Below are 14718 nucleotides of genomic sequence, written 5' to 3' on the forward strand. Positions count from 1 at the left end.
CTCTCTAGGACTGGACTTCGAAATGTCTTGTTCCATGTGGATTGTGTCCATATGAGTCCACTGTGGCTGCCCCTCGACTGGCACAGCTGAAAGATTAACAATAGACTGATGAGTCCAGATTGTGGTGGACATGTCAAGGTGTAGCTTACAGTATATACACTAAATGGGTGTAATGGTATTAGATGTGCACACATGACATAAAAAAAAAAAAATTACTTATTTAGTTATGGTTTCTTTGCTTCCTAAAGAAAAGCTTTACTGTTAGTCGAACTTTTTTCAAATCTGAAATAAAAAAGGTCTGGGACAAGTATGTATATGTATTTGTTCTAATTTAAAATGTTCGGGCACACCTTCTAACCCCTTGGTCTTTCCTAATTTTTATTTCTTTCTGTAAACAATGCTAACTGCATCAATAATATACAATATTCTCTATGGAACAGTTGATATTGAGATGTATCTGCTACTTCTTCTCTGTAAAGCTTCATAATGGCTCTAATCTGGTTGTTAATTGGTGATTTCTGAGGCTGGTGACTCTAAACTTCATGTCTGCTGCCGAGGTCAGTTTTGGTCTTGCTTTCCTGGGAAGATCTTTATGAGAGCCAGTTTCATCATGTTGCTTAATGGGTTTTGCAAAAGCACTCGACACAAGACATGTTCTTGCAAGAACTGTTCCAGAACAGCTGACCTTTGAGGCTTGAATAGCAACTGACTGTTGTTATTATTACTAAATTACTTAATGTCATATGTATTATTTTATAGTTTTTCAAAAGATCCATAATTGTTTGACAATGTACCAAATCCAAAATCGTGTTCCAACTTTGGACTGGTGCTGTATAAGAACATTCTGAGCTGTAAAGGGTTAAAGAACAAGATGAAAACTTTGGATGAATAAAAACCCTTATATTCAGATTGTTTATTTCTGTGAGTGTAGATAAATCATGGACACAATGGGCTTCTTCCTGACTCAACTCTTAATAAAACCATTATGTTTTTTTTTTCACTAAATGCGCACAATAGGAGGTAGACTTAGATGTAATGCGATCCTGTGGCCCTTTCACTTTCATGAGAACTTTGCTAAGATGCTTGCGTTAATCTGCATACAGTATACTGTATATCTTAATAAATTCAGCTGCTCCCAGTCATTTATGGATATGATAACTGGAATCAGAAGTGCGGCTGTGATCGTGATGGTGATGATGATGATTTGTTTTTGGCTCTACTTGTGGTTGGCGCAGCATCATGGTGAGGGTTTTGTTCCATGTATTGTTTACAGTAACACAGTAAGAGGCGTGAAAAACCTGGGAGATCGGTTGTGTTTTGCTTGAAAAGCTGGCTGCAACAAGATCTCGCTTCAAACCCAAACTCCACTGGGGTATTATTCTTATACACAGTGTCGGTGCCGCGTGATTGGCCTCCGCTGGGAGCCGGACTGCTTTCTGTGGTCTCTTTCTTCCTTTGGTGCAGCTCATGTCTGCGTACATACAGTATGTGACAAATATACAAAAATATGGAGAAAGATTATTACGTCTTCAGAAGTTAGGGGATTAACAGGTGCACAAATCAGACAAACGCATTTGCTATTTTATAGAAAAATAGAAAAAAAAAGGTTTGGAGACACAAATCTGATATTTCATCTTAATGTGAAACAGATCTGATTTTATTGTCTGAGGAGAGACATGTTGGCGCAGTGGGTAGTGTTCACAGATCCAGGATCTCCGATTTGATCCTGAGCTCAGATTACTGCCTAAATGTCACGTGTTCTGTCCATGTGGGTTTCCTCCTACCTCAGGAAAAAACATTCCAGTTGGTGGATGGACCGCACTAAATCGCCCCTATAAGTGATGGCATGGTGTATTCTTTCTGAGCAGCCAGTGTCCCTGGAATAGCCTCCAGATCCACTGTGACCAGGACTGAAATAACCTGCTTTCACAAAGCAAGTGAAGACAAACAAATTTCAAAGAAGAACCATTAAACAACAATAGACCTAAGGCACTTTTTATGTCGAACACTTGCTGACATGATGGCCTAGTGGTTGACTCACACCTACTTGACTGGGCGCTCAAATCTTGTCTCCAATCTGGCAGGGTGGTGTTTGCATGTTTTCCCAGTGCATGGTGTGACCATCCGAAGACGCGTTTTAGGTTGACTGTTGTTTTCATTGGCAGCTTGAATGAATGAATGCACTGTACGAATGAACAGAGATCGGATATCCATCCAACATGTGGTAATGTGACATCGATGTACTGTAAGCACTGAAATAGGGGTTTCCTAACACTTTTTAATGCCCATATAATCATCTGGTATCAGCAGCATGGCAAAACAATAATAGAGGACACTAAAATATCAAAGAAATGCCCTGGTGAAGATATGCTCAGTGAACCCTTACACATCACCTTCTTACCATCAGGTCTCTGACATGTCTTGGTGTATATCAGATAAGATGCATTTTGTTGATTGTGACAAAGAGATAAGTCTGACAATGAAGCTCCTTCATACCGTACACTTAGCATGTGAACTGCAGAAGTTAGTGAGAAATGCATTGTTACCAATGGAAAATGCTTCAATCAAAAAAGGTGTGACATATTTTTTAGACCGACAAAAAGAATTTAGGAGTGCCATGGTTAAAGGATCAGATGTATATCTTGTGGGCTTTAAGAAGAACCTGTTTGGTTATCTGTAAGTGTATGTAGGATGAGACACTATACTGGTCATGCCTGTTTTTTATTTATTTTTCAGATTTTAAGCTACATCTACTGTATGACCTTGATAAGCATGTTGACATTTTAATAGTGTGTTAATTTATTTAATAGATATAAACAAAAAAAAATCTTGGAATGTTTCCTTGTTTTATATAAACCTTAAAAATTTAAATGTGTATATTTTTTTACATTTAAAATAAAAAAATAATTGTTTATATGAGAATACATTTGTACTTAATAAATGAAATAATTTATTGAATTCAATATTTAAAAAAAGAATGATATGAAAGGACGAAGACTATCTCATGTTTCCTCCGAACCGCGTGCCGCCAGCCGACCGCATCTTTTCGACCTGCTTGCTCACGCACCATTACGGGCGGAGTAACTCACTCGGAGGAAAGCGCTAGCCGCTCCTTCCGCGTGCGTGAGCTCACAGATGCCCCTGATTGGCTGTAGAGCCGTGATTAATGCGAGAGCATGAAGTACCTCTCATCCTTCCCCTCTGAGCGAGCCAATCAGCTCTCTCTAGACCTCCGGCTGTGAGAGGTAACAGCATCACCAGCGGATGATAGGGCGAGCACTTTACCACTGCGCCACTTGGCAAGCTTATAACATCTTAAAGAATTAATCTTTATTTTAACAAAGAATTAATCATAAATAAATGCATACAAATTCGAATAGAGAAAATATTCTTACATTATGATGTCAGTATTCCATGCTTTTATGCATAATGTTTTTTTCTTTGGCAACTTTGATGCCATTCCTGCTTTGTGTTAGCCTTTAGATAACCGTACTTTCTTTTATCAGTACAATTACAGCAATCACATGCAGAAAGACACACAAAAAGTGTTTTCGTTTTTTGAAGTAGTTTATAGCAGATACAGTGATGCATGCAGTACGTTACTCATAACCGTGTGCAATGTGAGCAGCTTTATTTCAGTCATTCCAGCCATTCGTAGTAAAATAATTATTCAACACAAACAGCAAAAAAACATAGTGATTATTATTATTCTGATTATTATTATCTTGCTTTTTTGCTGTTTGTGTCCAGCATTGACCACCAAAAACACTTCGTGTGAATATTTACGTGAAAATAGTGATTTTCTGTCTGTTTTTTTATTTTTGACATTAATTTAATAACAAACATTTATTTATCAATACACTTTTTGAAAAAGAAAAAACTTCTATAGTTTGAGTACATGTTTTTTTTTTTTCACTCACAAAGACACTTGCAAAGAAAAAAAAGTGATTGCCATCGTATACGCCTAAGGATTAAGGTCGCCTTGGAATATGTTCTGTGATCAGGAATTATTTTATAAATTACATTTATACTTATTTGATTTTTTAAATGAAAAATAATAGGGTTTCTCTGTGCATTTTGGTCTTTCGTTCCTACACCTACTGCTTTTTTGTCAGTTAGACATGTATACAGAAAAATGCATTTTCAGCTTGCAAGCATGTGCACTACATGTGCCGTATACTATGCATTAGATATCAGTATATGTCAGGCTCAGCATTATATACAGCTTATACAGCATGCTTTTTTTTAGCAGATTTTTTAAAACACAGAAGGCATGTAGTGAAGTCACTCAATTTGTGTAAATGACACCTCCATCATCATAACAACTAAAATACCTGATATAGTCTTACTGTTACTTTCTGTTTGTGCACCCTGGAGCTGAGAAAGTCTCACAGTAGCTACAGTTACAATATCCTGTTATACTGGCGTCTGGAGTTGGGTGAGACATATTAGGCAGTAAGTGAACAGTTTGTCATGTTAATAACAAGTGTAAGGACAGAGTGACAAGGGCTTATAATGACTATACCTTCTTTTTAACTTAGCTTTGTGCTTATTTTTCATCCTTATCATTTATTTGTTACGCTTACTTTAAGGTAAAATCCCTCCTTATTTCAGTTGGTCACATATACATTACTGCGCAGTTCAATTCTTCATTCTTAGTAAGCCATGGTCAGCCATTATACAGTATTTAAGGATCCGCCCAACAGCAGCAACCTGGCGGAGCTGGAGCTTGAACCGTCGACCTTCTGATCAGTAACTTAAAGCATTGAGCCTTAACACATTGAGCTGCCGCTATTTTTCTTACGGCATAGCGACCACGATTTCTCTATTACGATTTATGGTTACTATGGTTACCTATTAACCATTCTGTGGTTGATTTACACAATCCCTTCTTATCTGCCTGGATCCAAGTGCAAACGTTATTCATCATGTAAGCGTCTTTTTCATCTGAGCTCGTCCTGTTTTTTACACACCTATAATTTTATAAGTAAAAAACAAACAAGACACATATTTGTGAGCTCTGCATGAACTGCAATTTATTCTTATTCCTTTATGAAAACTCATACGCTATTATTATTGTCAGTGTGAGATTCTTTACCTTCTCAGCATTTCCATCTTTTTCTCAGCCAAGATGCAATTGTACTGCAAATCACACACATGTTTCTCTCAAACAGAATAATAAACAGACTCTGGCTGTTAGTCTAAAGAGAGACTAGATGTCCAAAACTCTTTGGATTTTGAATAGTTTGCAAAACAATTTTGGTTAAACTAGGCAAAAGAAAGAGACAAATATCTCTAGCAAGATTTAAATGTACTGTACATTCTGTTTTCTGTTGCACTTTCCTGCATAGAAAGTTCCTTTCCCCGAGCTCTAAGCACAGCAGATTGCAGTAACACTTACTGTAGTTTGCTAAGCACCAGCATCAAAACCAACTCAACAACTCAACAAGACTTGACAGATAGTGAAATCATGTGATATTTCTGCCAGCATGATGTAGAATTATTCACATATGCACACTATCAAATTTTTCATATCGTCTCTTCTTTCAGGCTATGCCGCCCCAAAGAACCTCCCGAGCGCAGGGTTCTTTCCCTTCCTGCAGACTCTCATGTGTAATACTGACAGCTCCTGCTCAAGTACATCCTACCTCTCGGACTCTAGCAAAAAGGGCCTACGGCAACGAAGGGACGTGGACACGCACAGGTATGAGATTCAAGTGCAATCTAGGTTTCATTCCTCAGTTAACAAATTGTACTGTTAAACCATGAAATATTTTGATTCTGGTTAATGGTATATTAAGATAATAAGGGACTGTTTCACTGTTGATAGTTTGTGTCTTAAACTAGACATTCATTCAAACAAAAAGATGATATTTTCCCCACTATGGACTAGATACATCTAACCACCAACCAACCAACTATTCACTCATTCAATCAATTAACCAATAAACCAAGCACTTAACAAACCATAGTCTTACACACTATGGTGTTTTATAAATTTGCAACCTAGGTATAGTAGTTTAAGCAAAGTGTTCTTAAGCACAAAGCAAATGCTAAACTAAGTACCTTTGCCTTATCTTCATGTATTTGATATCAATTCATTTCAATTCAGTCTACTTTATATATATATATATATACACACACACTACCGTTCAAAAGTTTGGGGTCACTTGCAAGTTTTTTTGTTCAGTGATTTATTTTCTACATTCTACAACAATACTAGGGATTTCAAAACTATAAAAAAACACATATGGGATTAGGTAATTACGAAACAACAACAAAAACAGCAGTTAGTTGTTATTTTTAAGACACAGAAGTCAGCCTTTTTGTACATTGGTCAGTTTTTGCAAGAACAGTATTGTCAAGTGCATTTGCAAAATCCGTCAAGCACCATAATGAAACTGGCTCTCATGAAGGCCGTCCCAGGAGGGCGAGACCAAAACCTACCTCTGCCTCAGACCAGAAGTTCATTTAGAGTTATCAGCCTGAAAAATGACCAATTAACATCACCCAGATTAGAGGCGTTATGAAGTCTTTACAGAGCAGAAGTAGCAGAAACATCTTAATATCAACTGTTCAAAGGAGATTAATGCATTTTTGGACACCTTCAGCATTCCTTTACAATGTAGAAAGAAATAAAAATCAGGAACGATCATGGATCCACATAGAGTCCAGTTTCGTTATTGGAGGCTCAGGTACAAAACTACTTAGAACAGCTGTCTGCATCGGCCGAGTCTAAGACCTTCTTCATGGTAAAGTGGAATTATCCTGAGTGACCTCAGGAGTGGCATGTGCAGCTCGACAAAGAGAGGGAGAGAGGGAGAGAGAAGGCAGTTAGTCATGGTCACAGTCACATAATGTATAAGGTGTATATTTAGTGCAAAGTGCAACCAGGGAAAACTAAAAATAAGAGCCAGAAGGAAACACAGACATGAAGGCTCTATGGGAAGCACAGCACTCAGCCACTCCACCATCAACAAAACTAAGTGTACATGTACATATAGGCTGTAGAGGGATTTCTTTAGCTTTTTGAGGGTATTGACATCCAAAACTTAATATTTAGAATGACGTATAATGTTTACATCAAAACACCCGGAGTTTTGTTCGTTGAGGTTGTAGTTTTAGTTAATTCTCACGCTATGCATAAAAAGAAATGGCAGCAGTTTTTACTAAGAGTTACATTAAAAATTTTAGACTTAAGTCCAAAGTAAAGGTGGACAAAAAACTAAGACAAAACCCATTTTTCTCTAAAACTTTTAGTCCTTGTACTTTTTTTTTTTTTTAACCTATGTGTGTACTGTTTTGATCAGTCAAAAAGCAAACGCAAAAAGCAGACATAGCGGCTAAAGACAATGATTCACACCCATGTGCTTTTGTTTTCTTTTTTAAGTGAATTAACTCTGTTGCCCTGTAGTAACCTTAATGGCCCAGCACATTCCATTTGACCTGTTTTTCCTGTTTATGAGCCTGTTGCCGCAATTATTTTTATCTATTTATTTATTTATTTATTTTTCTAGGAACAAGCCACAGAAAAATTATCTCACGTTGGAAAGATAATTTTTTTTTATACAACTTTAACAAAAATATTGTCTAGTCAATGTAAAAAAGCCAACAAGAACAAAAACAAACAAACAAACAAACATCAAAGTATTTTTCTTTGATGTGAGGATCGCGTGCCAGTTTTTTTTTTTAGGTTTGAAATGCCTAAATGATGACATGGTGGCATTAACTAAATGTGTTTTGCTTTTGTTTTTTAGTTTTATCTCGCACGAAATTTGGTGTGCACGTGCACATGACTGCTTGTTTAGACTGCTTGAGCTTAATTGGAATTTGTAACACTGATTTAACAACACACGTATGAAAGTCAGCAAAATTGAACTGCGTTGGCTTTGCGGCAACAATATTATAATATTTTAATTATAATTTCTTTAATTAAATAAATAAATAAAAACTTTCTCTAGCTATGTTTTAATATTGTTATGAGTTTAGAGAGTTTAACATAAACATACAATGTTTTACCGCAATTTCTTTTTGTTTGACTTATTTTACTTTAGTGAAAATTATGTTTGCTATTTAAACATGTTGATATATGAATATCTTTTTTTACTTTAAAATATAAATTTTTTAGGTGAGTAAAGTAGGGTTTCACTGTATAGCTGTGGTTGGATTTAACTCGTGTGATCACACTTTTGGTTTTTTGATTCTGTAAAGCTGTTTTGCGACAATGACCATTGTCAAAAATGCTATATAAATATATCTAAATTTAATAAAATAATTAAAATTTAATTAATGACAAAGTGGTACATAAGTCATTTTTATCACCTGTCACTCATTTATTGTTGGAGGTGATCTTCATTGTTGTTGCTCTGCCTGCCATTTCAATTGCGTAACTGATTTGTAAGCTGTACCTTTTACAATACATTCTTTTGCACTGAAGCTTGAAAAAGAACATGAAAGTTTGATTAACGTGCGTCCGGCCCAAGCAGAAAAGATTATCATTGTCAAATGCAATACACACAAAAAATGTTTGTTCTGCTAAGACTGACAAAACATCAAATATGTACATTCCCTCTTGCTTTAATTAAACCAGCAATAATGTAAAAGGAAACAAATCTGAAACTATATAGTATTAGAATTTAATTATACTTTTTGGGTAAAGTTATATATTTGTCATTTAGATAACATGTATTCCTAATCCAAACTCAAACTCAATGTCTTTCTCCTCAGTTTTCCACTGCTACCTCATGGATTATTACCCTCTTTATCTGACCTTGAGAAATTTCATTTGGTCCATACAATCATGAAGAGAGACACAACCAACAGCACACAGATGCTACAGCAATGGGATTCATGGCTAAGTATGTACAGTACCTGCACTTTCCCGTCTTTAAATCTTTCTAAAAAGTAGATAGCACTAACACATAAATGTGTTATAAGTTAAGTAGCGCACTATTTTGTTCCAGTGCATTAATCGGATTAGACTCGGGGAATCTTGGTGCATCAACAGCGCCTACATTTACTATAATGGCATCGGGGTGTTTGATTCATGTCTGATCGTCCATAAAATTTAAATCCTCGCAATAGTTCAAAACTGTTATTAGTGTAGGTTTCAATTTAGTTATATTACAGGCCCCCTTTTTTTATATAAATATAACTTTTTACTTTAAATCTGAAAGCTCGTCAGATGGAGATGAAAAATAAGAAGCAAAGACAGTTTCAGTAGAACAAATTTCCAGGTGTGCAAACCTCACCTTTTTAGGTTTAGTCAATTTTTGTCTAAAATTAATTTATTACTGTAAAAAAATAAATAAATGCATTGTTTACTCTTGGATGCATGAATGTCGACTCTAAAATAATCAAGAAATCAGATCTAGGCACGGTGCCAGTAAACTTCATTAAACCAATATGGAACAGTAATAAATAGCTTAATGGCAACAGTAACTATTTACAGCTGAAACACAGTATGGTGATATTCAATATATTTTTGCTTCCCTGGTCATGCATTATTTCTTAAATTACTCTGCAGTAGTACCTGGTGCCCTAAGGCCAGAACTGAATAACTTGCAACCCACTACTTGCAATCCAGACAGGTGTACACATTGCAAGTTGAAAATATTTGTACATAGTTATTATTTTTCGGTTTAATAAATGAATATGTAAATATAGGTTTCTTTGCGGCTTTACAATCTAATACTGAACCTTCATTCATCTGAAATGATAGTATTTCAGAAGTTTTAAGCAAAATGATCTTTTATATTAACTTTTTACTTCTAACACATTTAGAAACACTTTTAAAGCTTCTCTTAAAATATGGTGATATTTTTTAATTGTTGGTAGTACATGACTTCTAAACTTTTTGTGAATATGCTTTATGAAGCTTTATGAAGCAAATTATTATTAACTAGAAATGGTCCAGATTTTTGTAAGTTGTTGATTTTAATATTCCCATGAAATGTTGCATATACTGTATAAGTTCATTACAAATTTTATTTTTATCAACCAAATAAGAAGGATTTCTCACAAAAAGACAAAAACTGTTCATCAGCACCAGATTTTCTAAATATTCAGCTTTAGAGGTTGACTAAATAAAGTCAGTATTTTCAGCATTTATGTTTATGAAGTCAATATTGAGTGAATGAGCCTCTTTTATCGATCACAGCTTGACTTTTCTCCACAATTTCTCAAATGGCGCCATTAAATTAATCTGTCTTGTTTTTGTTGCTTGGCCTTTCAGACCTATAAGCAGTTGTTCAGAATCTCTTCCACAGCCTGGAAATGGTGTATTCCTGGCAACTCTGGGCCAGGGGTAGCTCAGTGGTTAAGGTATTGGACTACGGTTCGGAAAATCCCAGGTTCAAACCCCACAACCACAAAGTTACCACTGTTGGGCCCTTGAGCAAGGCCCTTAACCCTTAACTGCTCAGATGTATAATAAGATAATAAGATACAGTAGTTTGATTATCTAAATAAACTTTTTTACCATAAGACTGTGATTAAAAACAAAAAAACTATTTTTAGTGATGGAGACCAAGCTAAAATTTACTGCTTAATGTAAATGTTATTTTTATTTCTTTTTTTATTTTAGATCAGTGCCTGTAATGTACTTTCAGAGCCATTAAGCTAGCTTTCTACTCCATCTTCTAATTTGACTCCCGACTAATGTAAACTCTTTTAATTTTCAAGATACCAGCATGGAGGCCTCATCAAACCTCAGCATGTCCATCTTGAATGCCATCAACTACACCATAACCGACAACCAGGTCAGTGAGAAAAATATTTTTTTCGTAAAACATAAAAAATGGTTGGTGTTACAATACATTAAATACAAAATACAAAAAAATTACATGTTGAACTTGAGTTGACCTTCCGGTGATTGCAAAATTATTTGTCAGAATATTATACAGTAGTAAAAAAACAAAAAAACAAAAAAAAAACTATAAAAGTAGTCATTATTGGATAATGGTTTTTCTTTCTTTTTTAATCCAGCAGTTTTATGTAACACAAGTCTAATGAAACAAATATGTGTTACACTTTTTGGCAAAATGCAGAAAAAGAGCTGAAAATGGTATAAACGAATGTCATATACTGTATGGAAAAGAAATTTAAATATTTTAAAAAAGATAGCAAAAACAGTCATTGTGGTAACATTTTCAAGTATGAAACAACATTTAGTGACTATACTCAACTCTATCACGTGTATGTTTTTTCTTAAGTATAATCAATGTTTTGATATTATTTCTGTAGTAGCCGTTTCTATTAAAACTATAATATATTAGACCTAGCATATTAAAATGATTATAAAATATATAATAAAAAGAGACTTTAACCACAGTGTAAGATATATATATATATATATATATATATATATATATATATATATATATATATATATATATATATATATATATATATAACCTGTAGTTTGAAAGTGATTAAATAAACATTAACTGATGATTGATTCTAGTTAAGTAGTTCACTGCTGTAGGTTCTAGAGCTCGAGCTATGTGTACATGGGTCAAGGATTCAACCAAAAATTATTCAAATCTTATCTTGCTTTGAATATCTGTTTGACATCAAACTTAATTCTGCAAATCTCTTTATAATGAAACACCTGCTTCGGAACAAACTGAGACGCAGAATTAATGAAACAAATAACAATTGCATTCTTGTCTGTTCACTTTTGTATTGTTGAATCTGCGTATTATTATTTGATTGTAGTTTCGATATTATAATTTTAATCAGTCAAACATTTCATTTGCCGCCTCCAGGATATTTTGGACCCCTTCCTGGACACATCGGACATCCTGAAAACAGCATTCTGCAATATCTCCATGTCAGTGCTGTCCAAATACGATCACGACCACTCAGCATTGGAGGATTTCTGCTTGTCTAATGATACAGCACTGGCATTTTCTCTCTCAACGCTAAAACAGGTGGGCCTCCGTCACGAGCACATACATCTTTACACACTAGACGTTTATTAGCAATTTGCTAAATATTTAATTAAAAATATAATTAAGTAACAGAAACTTTTCCCATAGTTGGGACAAAAAAGATGAATCTATGGAGGAAATGCAAAATATAACATTTTAGAAAAAAAACATGCACCAGTTACTCAATTAATATATTAAATTATATAAAATATAAACACTATTTTATATTGTAAATGTAATTATAAACATTTTATTTTACATTTTAAATATTTGACAAATTCAGTCAACTACTCAGTTGTGCTCGTTTTGTCAATCCGTGTGTTTGGTTTAGTAATCTGTCATTCAGTTTACTTTAAAACATATATATACTGTATATATATATATATATATATATATATATATATATATATATATATATATATATATATATATATATATATAATTACCAATATTTACCAACATTACTTAGACAAACATTTTAACTGCTTTTTAAAAAAAATATTATAATGTACTGAATATATATAATGTGAAGATATCTCAATGATCACAAGTACTTGCTTAAAAAAACAGGCATAGAAATCAAGGGCTGTAAAAAAAGTGTTTTATTTATTTGTTTATTTATTATAATATCTATTTTAATATATAAATATATATATATATATATATAATATATATATATATATATATATATATATATATAAATATTTTTAAAATAACATATATAATTAATATATATAGTGTATATATTAAAATATATTAATATATTTTTATATAAGTTTAAATATATATTAAGTTTTTAAATAAATATTATATATAATATAATTATATATTGGCTTTTTTATATGGCAACATAAATGGTTAAGATAATTTTAAACTAGATACAAAATTTTCATTCATTAAAATAATCGGGTTTTAAAGTAGCAAGTTACGTACTATAGTTGTGTATATGTTTTACTACGTATGTTCTACTTAAGGCTTATTATCCATAGGCTCTAATGTACATTTATTTGCTCTATTTATGTCATGAACAGTCAACAAAAGTCCCATTCACCAAACAGAACAGACAATATGCTCCATCGTTGTTGTAATTGATGCAACACATTGCAAGTCAAATTGGAGTTTGCAAAAGAGGTTGCTTAAGAAAACTTCTCTCAGACCCGCCTTTGAGTTTTATCAAATAAGTGGATTATGGGCTGCCAATACAGTACACAATATAAGTTCAGGAGTTATTTCAATATTTACTCAGGGAGAGTTTCTTAAGCTCAGAGTAGGGTTACACAGATTTTTCAATAGCTTATTTAAAACTGAAAATGGGCAGTGCTGGGTTAGATCAATTGTAAAGTGCATTTTTTCTCTTTTGCTGTTAATGGGAATAAGATGTTATATAAAACCAAGAAAAATATGCTATATGTATATTTTATATGTATTGTGTGTGTGTATGTGGGCTTGCAGCTAATTGCACAGTTCGTGCTCCAAGATCCACTGAAGGTTATCATGGCAGTTGAGATGTCTGTGGAAACGATTGACAAGCTTCAGACACAACTGCCGCTGTGGGACTTCCTGTTGGGGTTGCCAGAGAGCTTTCTAAAAGCCACAGATCAAGAGACGATTGTGGTTGTAGCTGAGAACCTGATGGGGATGAAAAAGTGAGTGACTTATTTAGTGTTACTCATCGTAGCTCATCTTTCACTCTGCAAAATATTGACCCCCATGGACCCCATTTATTAATGCAAGGGGTTAAATTAACATAGCTGGTGATTAAGACACACTGTGCCTAGAATCCCTTTTATTTATTTGCTAAGTAATGAAATTTAAAAAAACATCCAAGTGCCTTATAATTCTAAGACACAGAAATAAAAAAAAAGGTAATTAATGAAAATTTATGAATTTCTTAGATTTGGGATTTTGAATGAAAAGTTTTAAAGGTTAAAGAAGGTTGCTTGGGTGTTGTCTCTGTGTTTGTACATATCCATAGGGTATCATTTGATGATAAGTGAATTGAATTTTATTACAGTAGAGCTTAGTAATTTCTCAAGAGATCAGTAAGTAATGGAAAACAAATTCACTTTTTGGATATAAACCACTGTCTTTTCACCTCTTGCCTATGTGTAGGGCCTGGGACTCCATTCAAAGCAGCTTCCAGACAGCTAACACTTCTATGGACATGCTGGACCCCGTCATTGATGAAAGCATTGAGCTCCTGAACTACCTCCAGACCTGGGAAGGCAGAAGTATGTGCTGTTCAGACTGCAAGATATTAATAATGAAATAAATGAATAAATAAAAATAATACTTAGCGTGCAGGGGTTTGGCAACTGGGGTTGGCAACAAAAGAAACCCTACAGTTATGGGTTGATTTACTGTGTGATTTAAAAAAAAATTAACATGAGCTTGTGGGTGTAACAATGTTTATCTAAACTTAAAATCTGCATTTGAATTTCTATTGTAACCTGTATTATTTTGCCAAAATGCAATATATGATAAAAGTCTGGACATGTGAGAAAGGCTATACTGTTGGTAGACATGTGAACAAAGCCTATGTAGGTATTTGTATTATATGTATTTTCCCAGAAAGTTAGCATTCACAAATTTTAGTAATTATACTAATCACTTTATCATACTGTACAACTTAAAATTTTTAGTAATAATCTAATAGAAGTGTTTTACTAGTTACTACTAGCTTTATAGTAATAACTTCATAGTACTGTTAGTAATTAATATAATACTTTTCTAACTTTTCCAAAATTAACTTACAACTAAATGCGACTTAGCATTTTACTAACTT

General features: G+C 33.7%; 1 protein-coding gene across 1 annotated transcript in view; it reads left to right on the forward strand.

Annotated features, from left to right (window-relative positions):
- abca12 (ATP-binding cassette, sub-family A (ABC1), member 12) overlaps nucleotides 1-14718 on the forward strand; it is a 92396-nt gene that overhangs the window by 3524 nt on the left and 74154 nt on the right. Inside the window, exons 4-9 of the mRNA XM_053496982.1 lie at nucleotides 5551-5704; nucleotides 8728-8858; nucleotides 10684-10760; nucleotides 11769-11933; nucleotides 13386-13579; nucleotides 14046-14164. Of these exons, the coding sequence (XP_053352957.1) occupies nucleotides 5551-5704; nucleotides 8728-8858; nucleotides 10684-10760; nucleotides 11769-11933; nucleotides 13386-13579; nucleotides 14046-14164 (840 nt within the window). The remainder of the gene's footprint in view (nucleotides 1-5550; nucleotides 5705-8727; nucleotides 8859-10683; nucleotides 10761-11768; nucleotides 11934-13385; nucleotides 13580-14045; nucleotides 14165-14718) is intronic.

The sequence above is a fragment of the Clarias gariepinus genome, chromosome 5, assembly GCF_024256425.1.
Source record: "Clarias gariepinus isolate MV-2021 ecotype Netherlands chromosome 5, CGAR_prim_01v2, whole genome shotgun sequence".
Classification (NCBI taxonomy): Eukaryota; Metazoa; Chordata; class Actinopteri; order Siluriformes; family Clariidae; genus Clarias; species Clarias gariepinus.